Source organism: Xenopus laevis, chromosome 3L (genome assembly GCF_017654675.1).
Source record: "Xenopus laevis strain J_2021 chromosome 3L, Xenopus_laevis_v10.1, whole genome shotgun sequence".
NCBI lineage: Eukaryota > Metazoa > Chordata > Amphibia > Anura > Pipidae > Xenopus > Xenopus laevis.
This window is the reverse complement of record NC_054375.1, coordinates 10,110,735-10,136,857: the sequence shown is the minus strand read 5'-3', so window position 1 is coordinate 10,136,857 and position 26,123 is coordinate 10,110,735. Positions and strand designations below refer to the sequence as shown.

The 26,123-nt window shown below is 44.5% G+C and overlaps 3 protein-coding genes across 5 annotated transcripts in view; 1 reads left to right on the top strand and 2 right to left on the bottom strand.

Moving 5' to 3' along the window:
• The window catches only part of LOC121393056, a 1,743,327-nt gene that overhangs the window by 1,058,837 nt on the left and 658,367 nt on the right, over positions 1–26,123 (bottom strand). The window lies entirely within an intron of this gene.
• The window catches only part of LOC121400993, an 840,200-nt gene that overhangs the window by 342,426 nt on the left and 471,651 nt on the right, over positions 1–26,123 (bottom strand). The gene's annotated exons all lie outside the window — the stretch shown is intronic.
• LOC121400982 (caldesmon-like) lies at positions 3,697–7,312 on the top strand. The gene is made up of 10 exons (XM_041585349.1): positions 3,697–4,106; positions 4,565–4,606; positions 4,952–5,021; positions 5,121–5,160; positions 5,287–5,374; positions 5,470–5,523; positions 5,621–5,680; positions 5,828–5,901; positions 5,991–6,561; positions 7,133–7,312. The coding sequence occupies exons 2-10, from the start codon at positions 4,574–4,576 to the stop codon at positions 7,181–7,183; spliced, it is 1,041 nt and encodes a 346-aa protein (XP_041441283.1). The 5' UTR covers positions 3,697–4,106; positions 4,565–4,573; the 3' UTR covers positions 7,184–7,312.

Genomic DNA, 26,123 nt, shown 5'->3' with positions numbered 1-26,123 from the left:
GAGAGGCCTGAATAGAAAGAGGAATAATAATATATTTGTAGCCTTACAGAGCATTTGTTTTTAGATGGGGTCAGTGACCCCCCCCACATTTGATATCTGGAAAGCATTAGAAGAAGAAAGGACCTCAGGGACCAACTGGTCAAGACTGACCCCAAACATTGTTATGAATCCTCCTTGATGTCTACATGGCTTCCCACCTCTAAACCAGGCTGCTACCGGTGTACCGACTGTACCACCTTCAGACAATTACTGACGGACCCTCATTCACCCATAGGGTTGCCACCTTTTCTGGAAAAAAATACGGGCCTTCCTATGTTCTTGCCATTTTTTCCTATTAATAACATTGGCATCAAGCATCATCTTTACTGGCCAGGCCAGTAAAATACCAACCAGGTGGCAACCCTATTCACCCACCCACATTTGGGCCGGTTACAATCAAACACAGGGTTACAACCAAATTCATTATCTATATCATCAAATGAACCTGAGATCTTGTATATGTGGGGACAAACGATAACCACATTCAGAGATAGGATGGCCAACCACCGATCAGCAATATGAGCAGCTCTCCTAAACGGCTCAGGTGACACTTTTCTTTCAGCACTAGACATACACTGGCTTCATTAAGGAGCATGATAATCGATTTCATCCCGACACCGACTCGTGGTGAGGATCGAGAACGCCAGCTACTTCAGACAGAACTGGATACACCGTTTGGATACTCTTACAGGGTAAATAACCACAACAGTCTTTCGATATTTTACATTATTTAATCTGTTGTACAACTGAATGATTTAAATATCTTACGCATAGCGGATGTCTGACAGTCCTCTCAAAACTTTAACACCTGCTCTATTAAGTGGACACACCATTTTGGACAGGCTTTGTTTTATGTACCCCTCAACATTGGGGTGGTCTACCTTAACCTGTACCTAGTGTGTCCCATCCTGCCCTTTTCGAACTCCAGTGCCCAACTGGTTATTTCCAGTAGATTATGTGTAGAAGAGCTAGCCTCTGGCTCCCACATCCCCTCCGCCTTTACCCCACACCATGCCCTCTTTGCTGCCTCCGTTCTCCATTCTATTCCCTCCCCTTTTATCCAGCCCCCCCCCCTTTGTCTTTACCAGGTTTCACTGACCCTCTGAAAACAGAACCAGCGACACAGTGCCTTACCAGCCCTGGACCGTGACCTCAGCATTCGGAGCAGCGCTGCAATTAACAACGTCCTTGGTTGCTAGGTTCCTGGGCCCTAACAACACACTCTACTATTGCCGCATTGAGGACACGTATACGCCCCCTCAGGAAGCAGGTCCAGCCCAATGACTTCTCGTTCCAATTAACGTCCACACCGCACATTTACCATATACCACGGAAACAATCCTGGCCCCTGACAGATGATTTCTGATCACTCTACTTCTAAGTGTCACCTCACGCATCAGACATAATCCTCGCCAGTGGACTGTAACCTTTTAAACATCCCGCTATGATAACCTTGAATTTCAGTAAATCCGGTGGGTACCTTTGCCTTGAATTTCCGTAAATCCGGTGGGTACCTTTGCTTTGAATTTCCGTAAATCTGGTGGGTACCTTTGCCTTGAATTTCAGTAAATCTGGTGGGTACCTTTGCTTTGAATTTCCGTAAATCCGGTGGGTACTTTTGCCTTGAATTTCCGTAAATCCAGTGGGTACCTTTGCCTTGAATTTCCGTAAATCCGGTGGGTACCTTTGCTTTGAATTTCCGTAAATCCAGTGGGTACCTTTGCCTTGAATTTCCGTAAATCCGGTGGATACCTTTGCTTTGAATTTCCGTAAATCTGGTGGGTACCTTTGCTTTGAATTTCCGTAAATCCGGTGGGTACCTTTGCCTTGAATTTCCATAAATCCGGTGGGTGCCTTTGCCTTGAATTTCCATAAATCCGGTGGGTACCTTTGCCTTGAATTTCCGTAAAATCCGGTGGGTACCTTTGCCTTGAATATCCGTAAATCCGGTGGGTACCTTTGCTTTGAATTTCCTTAAATCCGGTGGGTACCTTTGCCTTGAATTTCCGTAAATCCGGTGGGTACCTTTGCCTTGAATTTCCATAAATCCGGTGGGTACCTTTGCCTTGAATTTCCATAAATCCGGTGGGTACCTTTGCCTTGAATTTCCGTAAATCCGGTGGGTACTTTTGCCTTGAATTTCCGTAAATCCGGTGGGTACTTTTGCCACACACAATTATGCAGGACATTATTTGGACTTAGTTTGAGTTGGAGCAGCCTTTAAAGACCCAGGGTATTTACACATATTGGAAGATGCCGTTATAACCAAATGTAACTATAGTTTTTACAATGATAACCACCTGAATGTGTTGTAATGTTTATTTATGCACGCTGTAACCTTTTCTAGCACTACTTGGCTATAGATATATCTTCCCAACTAGCGATACAATGGAAATAACATTTATTTTTGCTACATTGTATATCTCTCTATGTAACTTTTCTCTCTCTCTCCCAAACCTTTTCACTTATAATATGAACGATACAAACTTAGTGTTATTTGTCACTTATAGAACCCAAAGACCTAATTATAGTTGGATTGGTGGGAGTTTAATAGACAAAGAGGATATAGCCGCTACGGGTGCTGGATATATGTATATATAATTTGTGTGCTATGAACAACAGCAGCAGCACTGATTGGAACCCTGGCTGATGAATGAATGGATCCAACAGACTCAATAGGCAGGAATTAGGGCAATGTTTTCCCCCCAGACTAGTGGGTGTTGCGCCTCCCACTGATTTTAGTGAATTTGAAGGTTTTTCCCCTAAAATGTGCTTGGGAGGAGCCTTTAATCTTAGTGCTGGTTGGGAGACACAGACCAGGATTTGGCAGTTATACAGGACTGTCAGCAAATATTCACATTTATTAATGAAGGGAACATTTAGGACCCCTGTACCTCACCATAAGCTGCTTAATTTGTGTTCCCAGTACTGACAGGCTCCTTAGAGATTTGCCCCTCTGCCCCCTGGTATCTGCCCCCAGCCCTGCTCTTATGTACCAACATTGTAGCTAAATACATGTTCCCTTTATCCAAGTCTGTAACTAGGGGTGGGAAGCAGAGGCACGTGCCATGGGGACAGTAGGGGGTGATAGTAAATGAGTGGGAGGGACATACAGCAGTTCCTATATAAGAGAGGTGACTTTACCCATAGGGATTTGACAGTTGGTTTAGTCCGTTGGTTGGCTCTGGGTTAAGTGTATTTTCTCTCCAAGACATTTTTTTGCCAAATATCCCTTATATTAGTGAAAAAAGGGATAGTTGGTGCCCCCCAGTCTGGAACTAGGGGTGGGAAGCAGAGGCACATGCCAAAGGGACAATAGGGGGGTGATAGTAAATGAGTGGGGGGCACAGCAGGTCCCATAGAAGAGAGATAATTTCTCCCTGGGGATTTGACAGTTGGTTTAGTCCGTTGGTTGGCTCTGGGTTAAGTGTATATTCCCTCAGCCTTTTTTTGCCAAATATCCCTTATATTTATGAAAAAAGGGATAGTTGGTGCCCCCCAGTCTGGAACTAGGGGTGGGAAGCAGAGGCACGTGCCATGGGGACAGTAGGGGGTGATAGTAAATGAGTGGGAGGGACAGACAGCAGTTCCCATAGAAGAGAGGTGACTTTACCCATAGGGATTTGACAGTTGGTTTAGTCCGTTGGTTGTCTCTGGGTTAAGTGTATATTCTCTCTGGGGTTATTTGACAAATAACTTTTACTACAATAAAGAAAAAGGGCACAGGACCTGACAAAGCTCAAGTTTAGGGGACAATAGATCTCTGCCTTCCTCTGTATTATATAGGAAATATTAAGCACTAAATTCATTAACTTGCCTTTTTATTCTCTTTTCTATACAGATTGCTACAGAGCTTTTCCTGCTTTTTTTGGACTGTGATTTTGCTGTTACACCTGCCTGATAACACCTGGGTTTATTTTTGGCTTCTCCATTGTTCAGTCACATCCATCTTCATCTGAACAGTGTAAGAGAGAGCCAGGGGTTCCTTAGGGAGACCCCCTTGGGGTGCCCCGGCCTTGTGCCGCCCCCAATTTATTTTTTTAACATCGGAGAATCTTCTTGAAGAGGTAAATCTTGCAAATTCAACTGATTCAGCACATGATTTCTTCTTCAGCAAATCTGCCCTAAATTCACTTGAGGGGGGTCCCACGTGGCTTTGTGCATATGAGCCCATACGGTTACGGTATATGGGATTTATAAGAAGCCAATCCATCGCTATCAGCAGCATTAATAATACAAATAGGGGAATATACATAAGGAAATAATTGCCTTTAACTTTACTTTTAGTATGTTATAGGATGGCTAACTCTTAGCAACTTTTCAATTGGTCTTCAATAAGTTGTTTTATAGCTGCTGAATAAAAAGCTAAATAACTCAGAAATTACACAAATTATAAAAAATGAAACCCAAGTACAAATTGTCTCAGAATATCACTCTCTACATCATACTAAACGTTTATTTAAAGGTGAACAAACCCTGTAACCGTGACTTCATTTTGCCTGATTGTGTCCATTTGTCCCTTTAGGTGTCGACGATGGAGGAGATAACGATCAAGACATCTCTCCTGGTAATGCCTCAGTGTAAAATAAATCCTCTCTCATCTGAACTGCTGTTTCCCTTTCACTCTTCTATATAAGCTCTCCTTAAGCAGCTGTCTGTCTGCACTGCTTCCTTTTATACATACAGGTGGGAGCTGCCATACCATTTTCCTCTGTGCGAGTAGAACTGACATCCAGGAAAAACAACCTCTACGTTTATTTCCTTTTTTCAGAATAAAATATCCTTATTCCTGGAATGTTTGCCCCATAGAAACCCTTTTCTGTCTCTATTCTCCTCAGATCCAGACTGACTGTGAGCAGCATTTAGAGCCATTTAGTATTCTGTCCCTAATGCTCTTTCCTTTCACTTACAGCCGCTGTACGTCGTCCTGGAGGACTTCAGGGAGGAAGACACCGACTTTAAGGCCCTTGCCTCTTATTACGGTAAAATCCTATTTTATTTATCAGTTCCTACGTTTTATTATACGTGAATTCCTTTCCCCCTTTAGCTCAGTATTTAACATAAATGTGTTTTTCCCACAGAACATCACTACCGGGTCTACTATGGCAAGAACGTCGTCCTGTAAGTAAAACATAAATGCTCTTATTACATGTTGGGAATCATTTGCTATTGCCCCAGGGGTAAGTGCAAGGGCAATAAGGCTGGAAAATGTTTTTATTAACGCTCAGTGATATTTTTCTTTTTCAGAGAGGACTTTATTCTTCGATATTTCAGCGACCCGAGGACGACGCACAGAGACAACATTTATGAGTACTGGGTGTTGATCCATTATCTGGTATGTAATGCAGAATAGATGTCTAGATAAATAGAGAATAAATGATATTAGATTGCCAGCTCTTGTGTAACGCTGCTACTTTCTTTATGTTACAGGAAGTGCTCGAGAGGGAGTGTGTCGCCCTCTACAGTGAGGAGTTGCTGCCTCCTGTAAGTGTCACTATTATTATTATTATAGGAGAGGTTATTATTCACTGTGTGTCTCTATAATAATTATATTATTAACATTGACTCTCTCCTTCCACAGGAAGCATCATCGGAACACTGGAGATGGGGGCAGCATTTCGAGTATCTGCGGCTGCAGAATGTAAGTTCCCCCATCACATGGGAATCCCACACCCTCACTGCCCTCAGCGTATAAAGGTACTATTAGCAGCACATATACAGACATAATCATAACTGTCTCCTTTCTTTCCCCTTTGCTCCTATCCTTGTGCCTCCCCTGCACCCGCAGACTATCCAATGGCACCTTCACCAGCTTGCCATGACGCTCTGGGAGAGGGAGCAGAAGCTGCAGGAGGCTGCTGGGTATGTATTTTGCACTAAACACTTTCAATTACGCTTACTGCCACTTTACAATAATGACAATAATGACATTTATTTCCCTTCAAATCTAGTGAGGAACAAAATGCAAGTCCTGCAGCTGAGGGAGAGGAGGAAGGAGCTCATGCAGTGGAGGAGGAGAAGGAAGAGGGAGCTCCTGGAGTACAACAAGCTCCTGCAGCAGAGGAGGAAGAGCAGAGAGAAGAGGGAGCTCCTGGAGAACAAGCTCCTGCTGCGGAGGAGAGAGAAGATGGAGCTCCTGGAGAAGAACAAGCTCCTGCAGTGGAGGAGGAAGAGCAGAGAGAAGAGGGAGCTCCTGGACAACAGCAAGGTCCTGCTGCTGCAGAGGAGGAGAGAGAAGAGCGAGCTCCTGGACAACAGCAAGCTCCTGCTGCTGCTGAGGAGGAGGAGAGAGAGGAGGGAGCCCCTGGGGAACAACCAGCTCCTGCACCGGAGGAGGAGAGAGAAGAGGGAGGCCCTGGGGAAGAACAAGCTCCAGCACCGGAGGAGGAAAGAGAAGAGGAAGTAGCAAAAGAACGAGCTCCAGAGGTGGAAGAGACCTTCGAAGATCCTCCGGTGGTAGAAAGGCCGACCCTCCGAAAACGGGTCAAGAAGGCCATAATGAAGAGGCTCCGCAGGGTTTGGGTAATGTATCAATTTACTGACAATTACCCTTCTTCTAGAGATACCTCATGTTGTCCAATGCAGCTCCACCTTACTTCCTGCTCTTCTGAGCATTTTCAATCAGAACAATAGAAAGGAAGTCATACACCCTGTCTGTTGAGCCCGCAGGCTGATCACTTTGAGGGCGCACCCCATAGACCAATGTTTGGCTGCCTTTAGGGTGTAAGAGGTTGCTGACAGGGATCTAAGTCTGCAGATAAAGTGTTGATTGTATAGTAGGCCAATAACAGGGGAGGCAGGTAACTCTTACAGGGCTGCTGGACATCTGGCTTAGATATCCACCTTTGGAAATGGGTTGCCACTGGCTAATGGACTGGCACCAGCTGATCAAAGAGTATAAAAGAATAAATGGCAGAGGCTCAGACTGAGATTCATAAGAGGCCCTGACATTCCATGTGTAGAGAGACCCAAACAGTCCCCAAAGGCCCAAAAATAGTGCGCTCTTAAAGCAACACTGAGCCTTTTATATCATAAAGAAACAAGTGTTTGTCTTTATTCTTATCTTAACATTTTCTAAATCTTTTCTTTTCAGCATTCCACCCAAAGACTCACCTGCTGCCGCCGACCCACCACCACGGCCTGAATCCTTTCCTTCCAACCTACCTATCCCGAGAGCGTATGTCTGTGTGTGTCTGTCTGTTATGTACAGGAGGGAGAGTGGGGGTTATGTACAGGAGGGAGAGTAGGGGGTTATGTACAGGAGGGAGAGTGGGGGGTTGTGTATAGGAGGGAGAGTGGGGGTTGTGTATAGGAGTGAGAGTGGGGGGTTGTGTACAGGAGGGAGAGTGGGGGTTATGTATAGGAGGGAGAGTAGGGGGTTGAGTATAGGAGTGAGAGTGGGGGGTTGTGTACAGGAGGGAGAGTGGGGGTTATGTATAGGAGGGAGAGTAGGGGGTTATGTACAGGAGGCAAACTAGGAGGTTGTGTATTGGAGGGAGAGAAGGAGGTTGTGTACAGGAGGGAGAGTAGGGGGTTATGTACAGGAGGGAGAGTAGGGGGTTGTGTACAGGAGGGAGAGTAGGGGGTTATGTACAGGAGGGAGAGTGGGGGTTATGTACAGGAGGGAGAGTAGGGATTTGTGTACAGGAAGGAGAGTGGGAGTTGTGTACAGGAGGGAGAGTGGGGGGTTGAGTATAGGAGGGAGAGTAGGGGGTTGAGTATAGGAGGGGGAGTGGGGATTATGTACAGAAGGGAGAGTGGGGGTTGTGTATAGGAGGGAGAGTAGGGGTTTGTGTATAGGAGGGAAAGTAGGGGGGTTATGTATAGGAGGGAGAGTGGGGGTTGTGTATAGGAGAAGGTTGAGGGGGGTGTATAGGTGAGGGGTGAATAGGAGGTAGGGGTGTATAGGTAGGGGGCGGGGGGCGTCTAGCCATGATCCAGGGTGTAGAACCGACTGCCGTTTCTAGGAGTCAGGAAGGAATTTTTACCTTCAGTGCAGATTGGCCCCCATAGCACTCTAGGGTTTTTCTCCTTCCTCTGGATCATCCACTGTTAGGGAGGCCCAAATATAAATTGCCTATTAATTGTAATAAATCCTGTGCTCACCGCCAGGTTTCCCATAAATATGTCTCTGTGTTTTTCTTTAATCCCTATGGTGAATATTGAGGGAAGGGGCTCCTGTGCCTCGTTCTACTAAAGATGACTGAGCGGTTGTGTGAGGGTAAAACTGGGTGGTGGTGCTGATACAGGGGTTTAGTTGAAGAAGGGAATGGGTTAATATCTCTGCAGGGTTAATTGATTAATATGTACATGACGGGGCTGAAAGACATAGGGACACATACTGATCTCTAATGATTGGAGGGAACTAGAATATTGCTTTACTCCATAGGCCACAATGTAACAGCATTTCCATTCAAGTCCAAGGCCCCTTTCTTAACACTGGAATTCCATCCACTTCCCACCAGCCTATTGTCACTATACCAGACATTTAGTATATGAAGGAGCTTGATATTGGCCAATGACTAAGCTGCATTTGTTTTTTGGGTACCACTTTCTCCAGGTTATGAGACGTCCTTTTGGGGTGGGGGGTTCCTGCTAAAGCGATTGAGTTAAAAACATTGGTGGCCTGGGGCCCTAAGAGTTAAAAACATTGGTGGTCTGGGGATCTAACAGTTAAAAACAATGGTGGCCTGGGGCCCTAAGATTTAAAAACATTGGTGGCCTGGGGCCCTAAGAATTAAAAACATTGGTGGCCTGGGGCCTAAGAGTTGTAAGTGGAACTGAGATGAAATCCTGGAGAAACGCACAGAAACCATTAAATGGAAAGTAAAAGATTCTTTAAAAAAGTGCAAAAAAAAACTGATAAAAGAAAGAGGAAAGAAGACAAGTGAAAAAGGGAAAGAAGAAAATATTTAGTGGAGTATAAAAACAAATTGGCCAACAGGAGCAGTTTGAGCAGGAACAGCGAGGCTTTAGCACAAGTCGATAGATGAAGGGAAGAAAATAAAGGGGCAGGTAACAAGCGGAGAGGCTTCTGTGTTTGTCATTTAAAGGTGGGACTTGTCTCCGTGGCTTTGTGCAATCCTTCCTGAGAGGCTGCAACACACACATACATTTCTGGATTCTTATCTGCTGCTTGTCACATGAATTAAACATACAGTAGCACAAAACTATTTACTGCCGGCGGAGCAGAGCCGGGGAACCTCGGGCAGATACACTAATCTCTCAAAAAGTTCCCTCACCCTCCTGTTATCCCAACAAAGGGGCCTCGGAACCCCTCGTAAGTTCATGCGAATCACCTGCTTATCCACTCGTCCATTAAAGGGGTTGTTCAGCTTTCACTTACCTTTTAGTAGGTTATAGAATGGTGAATTCTACGCAACTTTTCAATTGGTCTTCATTATTTACTTTTTATTTTTTTATTTACCTTTTTTTCTGATTCTTTACAGTTTTCTGATTCTTTTACAGTCACTGACCCCATCTAAAAACAAGTGCTCCGTAAAGCTACAAATGATCTATTATTGCTCTTTCTAATCACTCCTCTTTATATTCGGGCCTCCCTTATTCATATCGCAGGCTCTTATTCAAATAAATGAATGGTTGCTATGGTAATTTGGACCATAGCAACCAGATATTGGAAACTGCAAACTGGAGAGCTGCTGAAATGCTTTGATTTGAATAAGAGACTGGAGTATGAAAGGCAGAGGCTTAAATAGAAAGATGAGTAATAGAAAGTATCAATAAAAATTATTTGTAGCCTTACTGAGCATTGGTTTTAGAGGGAGTCAGTGACCCCCATTTGAAATCTGGAAAAAGTCAGAAGAGGGCAAATATTAAACGAAGACCAAAAGTTGCTTAGAATCGGCCATTCTATATAATACTAAAATGAACTTAAAGGTGAACCATCCCTTTAATATAATGGCCCCACCCTGGGGTAGAGTCCTGCGTGGAAACAATTTTTGAAACCCGGACCTGTAACCCACACCCACATTTTTACCTACCTGACCCGCAACTGCCTGATCTGCAAACTGATCCGCGACACGCTGACCACCATAAAGCAGGAAGTGCCGTTGCTGGAAACGGGAAGTGATGTCATCATTAGTGGGCTAGGAAGAAAGAAAGAAAAAAAACGTTTAAAGGAGCATGACAAGGTCATTATTTGCAGCTTTTAGTTATATAGCTTTTTATTCAGCAGCTCTCCAGTTTGCAATGTTAACAGCTATCTGGTTGCTAGGGTGCAACTGACCCTACCAACCAAGTGGTGGTTTCAATGAGAAACTGGAATATGAGCTGGAGATACCAAAATAGAAGATCAGTAATAAATACCAATGACAACAAAATTAATCTCTTAAAAACACAGCCCCTAGTACAACAGTTTACGGGCTACCTGGGGACTACTCTGTGACCCCTATTTGAAAGCCAGGTCAGAAGAAATTAAAATAAAAACTGAAGAATGAACACAGTAGCAGTTCCATGTATAAATAGTCCCAGAAATCATTGCAGGATGGCACAGTGGCAATTTCATGTATAAATACCACCATTATGTGTAACTTTAGCCAGTGTACATGACAATGATGTCCATCCTGCGGCCCTCCAGTTGTTACAGGGCTTCAAACACAGAAGTAGAAGTACTGGAAGAAGGAGGGCTGCAGGTTGGACATTACTAAGGGCTTCCACATACCAGGTAGCAAGAAGCCCATCAGTAGCCACCACTGCACTGTCTATGACTGCACCCCTGTCATCCCAGCACCGCTCTCAACTAAAAGACTATTCAGCTCAGCATCTGGTGCCCCTACTGGTTCTGCACTTCTCAGACCCCTAAGTTATCATCTCCCTCCACGGCACAGGGACAGCTGCTCCCTTTCCAGGGTCAGGTACTGACACCTGCCGCCTGCTAAGTGCTGCCATTAAATACAGAGAAGCCAGAAACGGCAGCAGCAGAAAGTTGCACTTGGTGCCCCATCGCGAGAGTCCATGGATCCTCCCGAAACTGAGTAAAGGCACCAGCACACGGGGTCAGCTCATGTCATACCTGGGGGAAGAAACTTCTCCTTAGTTTTGCCTCGCTCCAAAACCCACCGCCCCAGAGCAATGATACATGGGGAGAGAGACTCTACTCGGTTGCATTATTAGTAATTTTACACTTGCAGTGGAAATCCTGTGCCGGTGCTGGAGGAGAGATGAGAAGCAGAGAGGTCCACATTTCGCTCACAAGTTTTTCTGTTGTTGCTGCACTTGTCAGGCTGCCTTCGTTTGCAGCCAGACTGAGAATGAACAGACGTACTTGCAAACACACCGTGAGCGTGATTGGAGCAGCACTGCCATACCGCCAGCGGCCTTGAGGGGGTTCTGCCACTGGGCTTCCTCCTGTCTCCATCTGCTTCCGGCTTCCTCCTTCTTGCGCTCTCCTCTGCCCCCTACCTATCAAGAAATCTCCTGTGCAGGCCTGACGCTGAGGTGGGGCAAAAAATAGATTAATAAAGTTTAAATAAAAATTTTTTATTGTTTTTTTATTCATCTTTTTTTCTGATTCTTTCCAGTTTTCAAATGGAGGTCACTGTCCCCATCTAAAAACAAATGCTCCGTAAAGCTACAAATGATCTATTATTGCTCTTTTTTATTACTCCTCTTTCTATTCAGCCCCTCCCCTATTCATATCCCAGTCTTATTCAAATAAGTGAATGGTTGCTAGGGTAATTTGGACCCTAGCAACCAGATTTTGGAAAAAGCTGCTGAACAATTTAAAAACCACAAATAAAAAATGAAAACCAATGGCAAATTGTCTCAGAATATCCCTCTCTGCATCATACTAAACGTGAAACTCAAAGGTGAACAACTCCTTTAAGTTAACTTTTAGTATGATATATTGGTTTTCACTATTTATTATTTGTGGTTTTAGAGTCGTTTAGCTTTTTATTCAGCAGCTCTCCAGTTCGCAGTTTCCCCAATCTGGTTGCTAGGGTCCAAATTACCCTAGCAACCATGCATTGATTGGATTAAGAGACCGGAATATGAATAGGAGAGGCCTGGATAGAAAGAGGAGTAATAAAAAGTAGCACTAACAATACACTTGTAGACTTTCTGAGCATTTGTTTTTAGATGGGGTCAGTGACCCCCACATTTGATATCTGGAAAGCATCACAAGAAGAAGGCAAATAAAAAAAAAAACTTTAAAAAAGAAATAATGAAGACCAATTAAAAAGTTGCTTATAATTGTTCGTTCTATAACATACTAAACGTAAACTTGAAGGTGAACCACCACTTTAATATGAAGGCCCCACCTTACGGTAGAGTACCCGCACCCACACCCACATTTTTACCTACCTGACCCGCAACTGCCTGATCTGCAAACTGACCCGTGACACGCTGACCACCATAAAGCAGGAAGTGCCGTTGCTGGAAATGGGAAGTGATGTCATCAGAATTGGGCTAGGCAGAGAAAAAACATTTTTAAAAACTTTAAAAAAAAAAGGAATAAAACTTGCTAAGATCCACTACTTGACCTGCAAACCCTCAGACCACCAACCTGCAGGTTCTCTGCTTTTTTGGGGGGTACCCAACACCCTACAGGGCTCTACCCTGGGGAACTCAGACTCTTAGGACTGCCCTGCCTGGGAGCACAGGGAAAATGGCACCAATCAGCTCTCCAACACTTGGATGCTCCATTGGGGTAACAGATAAGGAGACTGGTATATTTTTTTTTACCAATTTGAATATTCTGTCCTTTAAAAAAGATCAGGGCAGATAGACTAATCCTTTAAAAAGTTCCCTCGCCCTCCTGTTATCCCAACAAAGGGGCCTCGTAAGCCCTAATGGAGGAGCGGCTGTGATTGAGTGGCATTGCACCCCTGGCCAGGGTCAGACTGGGGGGCCCGGGGCTGCTGTCTGAGGGCCCCCCTCCGTCCTCCCTTTCTGAGCCGGCACACTGCGCTGCGGGCAATACAGGAAGAAGGTGCGCAACTGTTTTTGCCCTTCGTCGGCCAGTCACTGCAGGAAAAAGGTGCCGATCTGGGGCCCACCGGGTTTTTTCCCCAGTGTCCCGCCGGCCCAGTCCGACACTGCCCCTGGCACTACAACATAGGCAGCCTAAGCTTAATGATACTTACAAGGGATTAGCCATGAGAATCTCCTTGCACTTATCTAACATACACATTACAGGGCCATTTTGGGAGCAGCAGTTCTAGGGGGGCACAAATTGGACAGGACATATTTGTACCTGGTACTGCCCAAGCCCAGTGTAAGGGGCGCATGTCTGCTTAATCTGAAGTAGGATTTGGGGTGGGATAAAGGAAAGTATAATAATACTATGGGTGTTATTGGGTAGATCCCCTCCAGTAACCCAATATTGAAACCTATTGTCCCTTGGCCAGGGTGCCATGAACCAATCCATGTTGTGCACCCAGGTGTCCCTTACGTAGGCTTGGGTTGGGTTCCATGAGCAGGGACTCCAGGGAGCAGAGCTTTCCTTGGGGAGTCGGAAAATGGGGGCAGCTGCCCTGGGTCCTGGGCATGACAAGGTCAGTGGGTAGTTCATGCCAACGGCACAATCTCCTGGTTATCGACTTGTCCATTAAATGGGCTGTTCACCTTTAAAGAGGTGGTTCGCCTTTCAGTTAACTTTTAGTATGTTATAGAATGGCCAATTCTACACAACTTTTCAATTGGTCTTCATTATTTACTTTTTATTGGGTTTTTTTTATTATTAATACATACTTTATTTTCTAATTCTTTCCAGTTTTCAAATGGGAGACACTGACCTCATCTAAAAACAAATGCTCCGTAAAGCTACAAATGATTATTGATCTTTTTTTACTCTTTCAATTCAGGCCTCTCCCCTATTCATATCAAAGTATCTTATTCAAATAAGTCAATGGTTGCTAGGATAATTTGGACCCTAGCAACCAGATTTTGGAAACTGCAAATTGGAGAGCTGCTGAATAAAAAGCTAAATAACTCAAAAACCACAAATAATAAAAAATGAAAATCAATTGCAAATTATCTCAGAATATCCCTCTCAACATCAAACTAAACGATAACTCAAAAGTGAACAACCCCTTTAACTTTTAGTATGACATATTGGTTTTTACTTTTTATTATTTATGGGTTTAGAGTCATTTAGCTTTTTATTCAGCAGCTCTCCAGTTTGCACAATCTGGTTGCTAGGGTCCAAATTACCCTAGCAACCATGCATTGATTTGATTAAGAAACCGGAATATGAATAGGAGATGCCTGGATAGAAAGAGGAGTAATAAAAAGTAGCAATAACAATACATTTGTAGACTTACTGAGCATTTGTTTTTAGATGGGGTCAGAGACCCCCATTTGGTATCTGGAAAGCATCAGAAGAAGGCAAATAATAAAAAACAAACTTTAAAAAATAAATAATGAAGACCAATTGAAAAGTTGCTTAGAATTGTTTGTTCTATAACATACTAAATGTTAACCTGAAGGTGAACCACCACTTTAATATGAAGGCCCCACCTTACGGTAGAGTACCCGCACCCACACCCACATTTTTACCTACCTGACCCGCAACTGCCTGATCTGCAAACTGATCCGCGACACGCTGACCACCATAAAGCAGGAAGTGCCGTTGCTGGAAACGGGAAGTGATGTCATCATTAGTGGGCTAGGCAGGAAAAAAATTTTTTTAAAGGAATACAACTTTTCAAGATCCACAACTTGACCTGCAAACCCTCAGACCCCCAACCTGCATCTGAAAGTCCTTCCTACAACCTACAGGTTCGCTGCTTATTTGGGGGGTACAAAGGAATGATAGAGTTGCTTAAGGTTGATAACCCAGGTAGTACACGGAATCACTGTACACCAGCATTCCACACACATTTGGCCTGACTGCTGTCCAAGACACTCTCATGCAACGAAGACTACAATTCATTGAACATAACAATTTCATAGTTGAGCTACTGGAATTTGTGTTAACCCACAATTACTTCACCTTTCACAGTAAATATTTCCGCCAATTAAGGGGAACCGCAATGGGCAGTACATGCGCCCCCTCTTATGCCAACATTTCCCTGGGCTGGTGGGAGAGCAATATGGTGTTTGGAGAGGATCTGGCTGATAGACTCAGTACTTACCACTTTGGCTGCGCTACATACACCACATAGTATTAATATGGACAAGCACAAGCCTAAAGTTCTTCCAATTTGTGGATAAACTTAATATTAATCCCATTCATTTGAAGGTAACAGCACAAATCAACAGCAACACTGTTAACTTTTGAGATATTCGAATATTTCCAGATCCTACAAATAACAATAACAAAGCGACCTCTGTATATAGAAAGGAAACCACCACCAATAGTCTGCTCCATGCACAGAGCCAACACCCCAAAAATACCATTCAAGGGATTCCAGTAGGGCAGTACCTAAGAGTAAGAAGATTGTGTAGTACAACTTACAGAAGGAAGCAGAATGGATTTATACCATGAATAGCAAAGGCTCCCTTTGGTTTAAATGAAGGGTTTACATTTACACCTTTTCTCTGAAATAAGAGTCATCGTATGTATTACTTTAAATAGCCATTATAATTATATGTGATCTTGCCCATTATAATAACAGGCATGGATAAACTCTATCAATATTTGTATATCATAAAATAACTCCATCTTTAAATTTGTATATTAAAGCCCTTGATAAGTATTGTCCGGATACTGTTTTACAGGCTCATGCGCAGTATGTGTGGAGCGCAAGTACGGGCAAACACTGGCACATCATCCGGCACTAGACTCCGATCTAAAGGGTCGCAACCGGAAGTGACGCAAATGAGAAGCGCCACTATGTGCAAAGTACTGGACCTCTATTTAAACCGGCAATTGAGACGCGACCAGCACCTATGCCCCTGAAGAAGCCGTTTTAACTGCGAAACGCGTCGGGCAGCATAGGTGGGGGAGCAGCTCCCATCCGTTCCCAACGTAGGTAGGCAGAATTGACTACAGGGGGAATTGGGAAAAAGAAGGGAGGGTACATGGTAAATACTAATGGCTGTTATTGCTTAAGAATAGACGGCCATATTTAGCGGCTATTTGATTCCCTCACTTACCATCCTATGCGGTTTTTAATCTATGTGTTTATCTATGTGTCATCTCTCCTGCGAGTGGACATTCTTCAGATTCTTTCCCAAAGAGAATCTTATTGGATTAAGAAGATACAATGTCCCCGAGAGGAATGAATGACTATTGGAGCCTTATTCCCTTTTTATGATTGTGAATTGCTTTTGTTTTTTTTAGATATTGAAGATTGTCTTTTCTAGAATAGTACGTTGCTATGCAACCTGCACTGTAGAAACCAGCTAATGGTAAGAGCTTAATATAAACATCAATAAATCGGCTTTACAAATAAATGAAGGGCATAAATTCTAATATGAGCACCAAGGTTTTCTGCAGGTAGGCTCTTAATAGAGCAGTTCCAGTTATTTTAACAAAGATGCTGTTTTTAACTTTTGCAACCTTTTCTATATTATTTATTATCTAGCAATAAATCTTATGATGGCTACTTATTTGCACTTCAAATTTGGACTAAAGTGGGGGGGCTGAACAAAAGCTGGATCTCCTACTACAGGATCTATCTTTTTATCTCCCTCTCTCTATCTGTCTGTATCCACCATTCTCCAGTCTACTTCTATCTATGCATCTCATATGATCTCTCTCTCAATGTATCTGTCTCAATCTCTCCATATACAATTCATTGATTTCCTTTAAGTTATATAAATAGAATACATTTGAACAAAGAATAATAAGATAACGAATATAATTCTAACCCATCTCTTGCTTGAACGTTCTGTACACCCAAAGCCTGGCCAGCGGCACCCAAGGTCATTGCTGTGAAGGTGCAATTGTCACGGGGGCCTATCGGCTCTCAGCGGGGGAAAGTCCGGACCTAGGAGGAAACTTCTGGTTAAAGTCCAAGATCGCGGTACAGAAGGGATCAAGAATAAACGTAGTCAAGATACAGGCAATAGTTCAAAAGGCTGGCGGCAATAATCAAAGTCCAGGCAAGGGTCAAAAATCCAATAATCAGCAATCACAGGAAAATAGGAACTAGACTGTCACCATTGTCCATGTGGTGGCTATGGGTGTCGCCATCTTGGAAGCGGCGCTGTAGAGGAACGGTGAGCCCTGACAGCAATGCCCTCTCAGTGGGAGGCCATAAGTACCCACTTCTCTCTCTCTCGGCAGCCCTATCTCTAACCCCCTTTTGCTCTCGCTCGCCTGATTGCTTTCCATTAAGGGCGACAAGTTTTTATTTGTGGGATTCCTCTTTATGCTACATTAGCTTAAGGGGGTCAAGAGTGAAAATCACTTCTTTATTATTTGCTTGTCCTTGCCTTCTGCCTCTGCAAAATAATCCCCCTTTTCTTTCCTTCTGAGACCCCTGAGCAGGGTGCAAAACACCACCTACTTCTCTGCCATACAGGTGTGGGACCTGTTATCCAGAATGCCCGGGACCTTATGTTTTCCGGATAATGGATCTTTCTGTAATTTGGATCTTCATACCTTAAGGCTACTAGAAAATCATATAAACATTAAATAAACCCAATAGGCTGGTTTTAGCTTCCAATAAGGATTAATTATATCTTAGTTTGGATAAAGTACAAGGCACTGTTTTATTATTTGGATAAAATGAAGTCTATGGGAGACGGCCTTTCCGTAATTCTGATCTTTCTGGATAATGGGTTTCTAGACAATGGATCCCATACCGGTACCAACTCCATCCTGTATAAATCTCTTCCATACTTTATTTGCACCAGTACCTTTTCATACAATTCAGTCCTTGGGCACAGAACGTTGGCATCACCCCAACCTTGAGATTTCCAAGTGGTTCAAGGTGCGAGGGAGCCCAGGTAGGGAGCTGTGTTCTGCACCATAAAGAGCAAAGAATGGCAAGTCTTTAGGGCAAAAGAACGGAGTATTGGGGAGCACTAACTATCAAGCACAGAAGATGGTGTGCAGGGTCAGATAATTAATTGTATATCGAGAGGAGAGAAAAAATGAAAGAACTGACCCATATAACTGCACCCTCCCATCCATAAGCTCCGGGGCTCATATGAAGTATTAAAATTAAAACATAACTTTTATTATGCCGTTAAAATCGGTGTCCAGTCTCCAACATTAAAAGACCAGTTAGAAGCAGGGGACTGATTGACCGGCTAATGGGAGGGTTAAGGAAGTAAAATGCTAACGCACCTGTGTAACCAGTAATAGTTTAATGGTCACAGTGGGTATTGGGTATCTTAAATGCCACCAAAATGTGATACCCAGCACAGTCACTCAGAGAATGCCCATCACTATACCAACCCCTTCACTCACATCGAGATCCCGCCATATAGTAAGAAGTTAGCCACAATAAGGTAGTAAGTAGTAGTGACCTAAGGTCGGTCTCTTAATGTGCAAAGAAGTAATGTCTGCCTCAGGCACATCAAAGTATCGAATGGCTACAAAACCCCGCTGACGGGTCCTCGTGGTATTGGAGTATAGTGAGCCCTAGGCACTTAAAATAGCAAATGGCTTAATACTAGCCCACGGATCTTTGAAAAACCTCCAACCCCTTCACCCACATAGAACACCCTCCCGATCCGTAATAACCCTTCAGGTCCCTATCAGTCGTCCTGCCTAACTGAGAGATAAAAATGTGCCTAGCGTGCGTTTCTCCCGCCAAGTTGCGGGCTTTGTCAAAGGCAATTACGAGACGGGAGATGCACTCCTACAAATAGCCGCGGGACGAATGGTAAAAATTTGAATGGGCCAATCAGTGTGAAACGTCACAAAGGAGATGAGCCGACAAATGCTACACTCTCTCCTTGTGACAAGCGCAAAACCTTGTTTGAAAAAAATGCCCATGGGATTTCCTATTGAGCAATAATGTTGCCGTTCATCCTGTCACTTATAGAAATGACACAGTATTTCCACTGAGGCAAACAAATACAAAGTGGGACATTCACTAAGAATCGTTGTTGTGCCAGCGTCCGTTTCGCCGCGCTTCGCCAGGCGTATTTTCGCCAGCGCTACACAAATTCACTAAAATCCGAAGTTGCGCTCAGGGGAAGTGTAAGGTTGCGAAGTTGCACTAGCGTTAATTCGCCAAGCAAAGCGAAGTTACGCTAGCGATGCTTAATTTGTATACGGCGCCAAATTGAAGTTATAATGGAGGTATATGTAGCAGCACTACACAAGCCTGGGAAGCCTTCAAAACAGCAAATAAAATGTTTATTTTGCCCTACACATGTGCCCATTGTATAGTTAAGGTGCCATGAGTTAGGAAATGTAGGGGGGAAGGAGAGAAGCCCCAAAAAATTTTTCGATCTTTTTCAGCATATCACCGATAAAAAATTAAAAAACGCCAGCGTTTTTTGGGATTTAGAAAATGTTTTAATTTTTTTTTGAAGCAATCCCTATCTACTCTATTGCACTTCACCTGGTCTGAGGTAAAAGGTAGCGTTCAGAATCATTTGCGCGTCAGTGAATTTGCGTAGTTAAGTCTGTTGCGAAAATTCGCCAGGCGTAAGGGTGCGAAGTAACACTAGTGAATTTACGCCTGCGTGAATCGGCGAATTAGCGAAAATGGGCTACGCTGGAGCATTCACGCTGGCGTTAGGCGCTTCGGCGTTTAGTGAATTTGCCCCAAAGTGTGCAGACTGAATTATACAAGTGTGTATGCTGGATCAATTAACCCTTCACACCCACGATCATGCTGTTATACTGCAACAAACTGTTGAACAGTATAGATTTTATAGCACTTAACCCTTCAAGTGCTGTATACCAACAGTTTAGCGCACATGAAAAGTATCAGGGATGGTTAGGATGGCAAAGCTGTCTGCCTTGTGGTCCAATCTAATCATCGATGGAATAAGTGTGGACTTGGTCACATAGTATTAGAGAATCCAAGATAGTTCAGATAAGAACTGCCAACGGGACTTCTGCCCCAATTGCCAAGGGTAATTAATAATGCCAGTGATCTAATGTTTGACGACTCAGATAGTCTGCTTGCCAATTCTGTATTCCCTGAATATATATTGCCGATATGTGATCCTGATAGCTTTCTGCCCAGTCCATGATTTTGGACCCTTCCTTGAGGGCTGCTGCACTTCTCGTGCCGCCTTGTCTGTTCAGGTACGCAACCGTTGTTCCATTGTCGGATTGAATGCGAATGTGTTTGTGTAGGAGAAATTCCTGCCACTGAGTCAGTGCGTTGAAAACTGCTCTGAGTTCCAACGTGTTAATGTGTAGTCTGGACTCTGTTAGTGGCCACATCCCTTGGCACGTTCTTGGTGGCCAGAAGGCCTCCCACCCTCTGAGGCTTTCATCAGTGGTGATTACCTCCTGAACTGGCCAAGCCCATCTCCTGCCTTGTTGGAGGTGCAGAAGGTATGACCACCAAAGAAGACTGGCAATGGTAGATTGCTTCAGTTGAATTACTTGCGCGTGATTTTGATGCATTTTGTTCCATTGATGGAGAAAATCCCACTAAAGTGGTCTGAGGTGTCGTTTGCCGAAGGGAATCGCCTCTATGCTGGAGGCCATGAGTCCCAGGAGTTTGAGAACGCTGTGAGCAGTCTGTTGAGGATGATTGGTGAAGGCCCTGGCCAACTCTTGAAGTGCTAACGCCTTGGGCGGTGGCAGATACACTTTGCCTATGTTTGAGTCTATTATCATGCAGAGGAATTCTAACTTTTGTGTAGGTATGAGGGTGCTCTTTTTGTGGTTGATGAGCCAGTTAGGGTTTGGATGCAAGTATTTACTTGTTGCTGAGTTATTGATTGTGACTGACGTGTGATTATAATGTCGTCGAGGTGCTGTCACTGCGATACCTTCAGTTCTCAGTGTTGCCAACAGAGCATTGGGTACTTTGGAGAATATCCGAGGTGCTGAGGTAAGGACGAATGGGAGGGCCCAAAACTGAAAATGTTGGTCGCCTACTGCAAACCTTAGGAACCGTTGATGATGTGGGTGAATGGGTACATGTAGGTACGTCCACTTTTGACATAAATACTTGTGGCTGAAGAAACTTTAGGATTGTGGGAAGGGATTCCATCTTGAAGCGTTCGTACCAGATGAACTGGTTAAGTGGGTGTAGATTGAGTACTGAGGATAGCCTCCGTCTTTTTTTTTTTGGAACTAAAAATTTGACTAATAGTCTTTGAATCTGTTTTTTGCAGGAAACTATGGCTATGACTTTGGCTTCTAAGAGTTCCAGAATAATAGTCCGTAGTGCTTGCTGTTTGTGAAGAAGCCGGGGCACTAGAGATAATACAAATCATTTCCCTGTGGCTTTCTGTGAAAACTAATTTTGTAACCATGGTTTACAATATTTAATATCCAAGGGTCGGAAATGGAGGCTTGCCATGCTGGCAAATAGTCTATCAATTGGATTTATTTTTGGAGAAAGCATCAGGAATCCTGCCCTTTTGGTGGGATCGGTTTCCTGGTGGAGCGATGTGAAACGCATTGAAACGCCTTTTGGATTGGTCCTGTGATAATTCCGTTTATGGAACTCCCGCTTTGGTTTCCTGCCGTGTGGAAGGAATGCCCCTTTGCCGCCTGTGACATCTGCTATAATTTGTTTAAGCTCCGATCCAAACAATTGTGAACCAGAAAACTGTAACAAAGTAAGCTTGTTCTTTGAAGCAGTCAGGGCCGGAACGAGGGGTAGGCAGAGTAGGCGCCTGCCTAGGGCGAAATCATTGGGGGGGCCGTACTTTTAAGGGGGGATTTTTTTTCTCTTTTTCATTTTTTAATTGCTTGGCCTTTAATAGTATTTACTGTAATAATCTGTACCTTCTATTCAACATGCTGCAGTGCGGCACATGCGCAGTAGGTGGCGCCCCGTGCATGCATGCGTCAATTACATCACTGACACGACTGGGCAGCAGAGAGAGGCAGAGAGATGGCGCGTTGGTGTGGCTCACACCGAAGACATTTGAAGAGCAGAAAAAATCCACCTGGGCTAGTTTTTCTGACACTTCCTGCTGACACAGGTAAAGATTGGGGCAATAAGATGGCTGATGGGCTTGCTGGTAGAGGTACAGGGGGTGTAGTATGATGGCTACTGGGCTTGCTTGGTACAGAGGGGGGCAGTATAATGGCTTCTGGGCTTGCTGATAGGGGGGGACAGTATGATGGCTACTGGGATTGCTGGCACAGGTACAGGGGGGCAGTATGATGGCTACTGGGCTTGCTGGCACAGGCGGGCAGTATGATGGCTACTGGGCTTGCTGATACAGGGGGGCAGTATGATGGCTACTGGGATTGCTGGCACAGGTATAGGGGGCAGCATTATGGCTACTGAGCTTGCTGGTACAGGGGGGTAGTATTATGGCTACTGGGCTTGCTGATACAGGGGGCAGTATGATGGCTACTGGGCTTGCTGGTACAGGAGGGGCAATATGATGGCTACTGGGCTTGTTGGTACAGGGGGGGCAGCATGATGGCTACTGGGCTTGCTTGCACAGGCAGGGTAGTATGATGGCTACTGGGCTTGCTGGCATAGGTACAGATTTGGGGGCAATAGCTTGGCTGCTGCTGGCATAGGTATGCAGATGACTGGGGCAAAATGATAGTTTTGTGGCTGCTGCTGACAGCCTGGAACAGGTACAGCTTGGGGGCAATATGAGGTATTGGCTGCTGTTGGCATAGATACAGATGTCAGCAGTATGATGGTTGCTAGCACTGGTATATGGGGGCAATGAAGAAGGAGGAGATAATTTTATGTGGCTAAATGATGGCAGCTGACATGTTGTGGCAAAGGAATTCCAACGACACACAGGACATTACATATTTATATAAATGAAAACTTTCATTCATTAATGTCTTGGAAGATTTCTTTATTAAAAAATAAAACCTTAATGGTATGTGGGAAATGATAAACGCTGAACGGGGGGGGGGGGGGGGGGCGCTGATTGAAGCCATTGCCTAGGGTGCCAAAATACCTTGGCCCGGCCCTGGAAGCAGTATCTCCAATTAGGGAGCCATAACACCCTACAAGCAGTGACAGAAGCTGCTGAGGCTCTGGCCGCAAGGTTGGAGATCTCGAGTGTCTCTTCTCCTAAACAGGACAATGCGGATTTAATTTTGTCAAGCTCCTGCTGATATGTTCTGCTGAGGACGGTGGTGAACTAACTAGTTCCTGGCACCAATATCGGGCTTTTCGTCACCATGGCCGCTGCTGCCGCAGGCCTTAAAACTACTGCTGAACACTGAAAGTCTTCTTTAATGCAGAGTCAAATTTTCTCTCCATAGGATCCTTTAGGGATCCTGCATCCTCTGCTGGTAAGGTGGTATTTTTGAAATTCTGACTATAGGAGGATCCACTTTAGGAATTTTATCCCATTTTTGCATGAGGTCCACTGCGACTGGGTAAGTATTGAAAAATGTGGGAGGAATGTGAGCCTACCTCTCTGGGTGAGACCATTCAGCATCTACTGCTTTGGTGATTGACTTAGAGACTGGAAAGGCTCTGGGTCTTTTAACTGCATTACCCAATACTTTATCAGCTTTGGAATGTGCTATCTGTTCCTCTTTGATTTCTAAGGTGGAGAAAACGGAACAAAGAAGACCTTTGACTTCTTCTGGTTGCTTAGAATTGTCTTCAAGCAGATTCTGACTCTGAATCTGATGCAGAATCATCTGTATGAGAAGAGCAAGTTTCACTATCCTCTGACTGTGGAGAAGAGTGATACTCTGAATGTGACCCTGAGGGGAAGGTGATCTAGGCCTGGAACGTTTTAACATGTTGACTTGACAGTAGGTGTACGGGCTGTTATGGCCTAGTCTACGGTTTGTTGAATAGTGGACTGAAACCACAACATACGGAGTAAAATCTTGTGCTGGCAGGCTCGGTACTTGAGCTGCAGCTGGAAGTGTTCCACTCTGTGGCAGCATTATGCTGCTGTAGTGTGCTGTTCTGATACATCATTAGTTATTGATAGGCTATCCGCAATATTTAATTGTGTGCCTTGTGAGTTATGAATTTTGTGCCTTGGTAATGACTTTTTTGCTGAAATAAGGAGCACCAGACCTCTTCAAGAGGGAGCTCAAGCTCATTGGTAAGATGTAGGGAGCACTCCTGAGCTCAACCATGTATGTAGTACTTAACTGACGATTCTGTATCGTTATAGGCTCTACCGTGACTATACTTATAACAGGGAGCACTATATTAAAGATTCCTAGTAGGAGAAGGAAATGCTGCCTCCTAGGCAGGACAAACTAAAAAACTGAGGTTGGAGGTGGAGTCCACGGGAAGAGGAGGGGAAGGAAGAGTTCTTAGTTTGTCCTGCCTCCAGAGAGGAGCAACTTAACCCCCAGTCGTCCTGCACTGACAGGTAGGGCCGTACGGAGAAACTTGTCATGTATCGTTTCACTATTACGAGTGTGGTCACAGTCGGCACCCAACACCAGCAACAAACGCCAGGCACCCTGGGTCTCGCTCGTGCTTCACCAGTAGTGTGACCGGCTTTGGGCTTCGGGAGGAGCCCTCGGCTTACTTGGATGCCACCTGGACTTAAACGAGAGGTGCAAGATGAGGGTTCTGGATAGGCAGAGGGGCACGACTGTAGAGCAAAGTCTTTGGACAGAAGGTCGTAGTACAAGGCGTTAGGCAATAGAGAAGTCAGATCAGGCCGCGTCGAGGCAGGCAGAGAATAAGTGTAAGTCAGGCAGGCCAAGGGTCAAACCAGGAAGTCGATCAGAGGGTTAAGCAGAAGAGGTAGTCGGTATTCAGGCAAGGGTCAGGATCCAGAGGTCAGAATAGTCAAAAGCCAGTCAGGGGTCACAAACAGGAATCACAAACAGGTTCAGACATATATAGCTTAAGCTCAGAAGCACCAGGAACAAATCCTATCACGGGCGATGAAGAATTAGCGAGCCCCCCTTAAATACCTATTTGAATTTCGCGCCAATGTGCGCTGGTGTCATCACGCCAGCGCACTCGCGTCTATAAAACCCACGAGACGTGGTTGCGCGCATCTTAAGTAGCCGCAACGGCGGTCGAAGAAGAACGGCCTCCCGCCGCACCACTAGACCACCAGGTACAGTAAGTTCCTGACAGAGTAAACACTAGTCCGTCATTGTGTGACAATAGTACATGATTACACTGAATGGCAAAACCAATACAATACATTGTCGTAAATATATGGCACAACTAATGTGTTGTTACAAAAATTTATTGCTACATGAAGAGCTTTTATATAAAGGTGTTCATTGTAAAGCTCTCGTTTAAGCCATTGGACTGGTGAATTCATCAAAAATATCCCACTCGCTCTCTCTGGATAAAGGGCTGTTTCCAAGATCTCCCCCTCTATATACAAGGGACACCCTGGGAGAGACCCATTGCTTTTAAAGGAGAATTCAACCCCATCATTAGGATCCCCCTTCCCCTCTACCCTAAATAGGCCCCTCCCTCCTGGCCTAACCTGCAACCCTGGGCAAATGCCCCTAACTTTCTACTTACCCCCTCCTTGCAGGTCCTGTTCAGCGGAGTTCACAGAGCAGCCATCTTTGTCTCCTTCGGTCTTCTTCCTGTAGTGATCGCCATTTTGGGTCACGAAGTTTCGATTAAAAAAATAAGAATTTCATGACTATGGTGCTCCTAGGGGTCTTGATTGCTCTAGAATGAGGCTTTTTGAATCACATTCCCGTGAATAGCCCTGTGCGCTAACCGTTCAGTCAGTTTCACTCGCCCTCCTTTTAAAGAGTTTGTAAATCTGAACAGTTTACGGGCGTACAGCGAAGGAATTCACCAACGTGGATTCCCCTTTTGGTTTGCCATTGGGAGATGGCTCTGAAAATGAAGTATGGAATTAGTCGCAGTAGCTTTGCGGTACAAATCAGTACCCAATGTTCCCATCCTCTTTGTTGGTTTGATTGTTCCATATCGAGAAAGTCAAATGGCTTACGTCACTGATGGTATGTGTGAGTTTGATATTGAGATGGTTAATATTTAGGCATTTGAGGAAATCACTTAAATCCTCTTTGGTACCAGTCCAAAGAAATATCACATCATAAATGTAGCAAAACCGCGTATGAAATGTATTGGGTGTATTGGGCATCTTGCATCTCCAAAACCCAATTG

Excerpts from the sequence above, each read along its gene's own strand:
- LOC121400982 (XM_041585349.1), top strand. The coding sequence starts at position 4,574 with ATGGAGGAGATAACGATCAAGACATCTCTCCTG. Across the intron at positions 5,681-5,827 it reads AGTATCTGCGGCTGCAGAAT|ACTATCCAATGGCACCTTCA; the intron begins GTAAGTTCCCCC and ends CTGCACCCGCAG. Across the intron at positions 6,562-7,132 it reads AGAGGCTCCGCAGGGTTTGG|CATTCCACCCAAAGACTCAC; the intron begins GTAATGTATCAA and ends TTTTCTTTTCAG.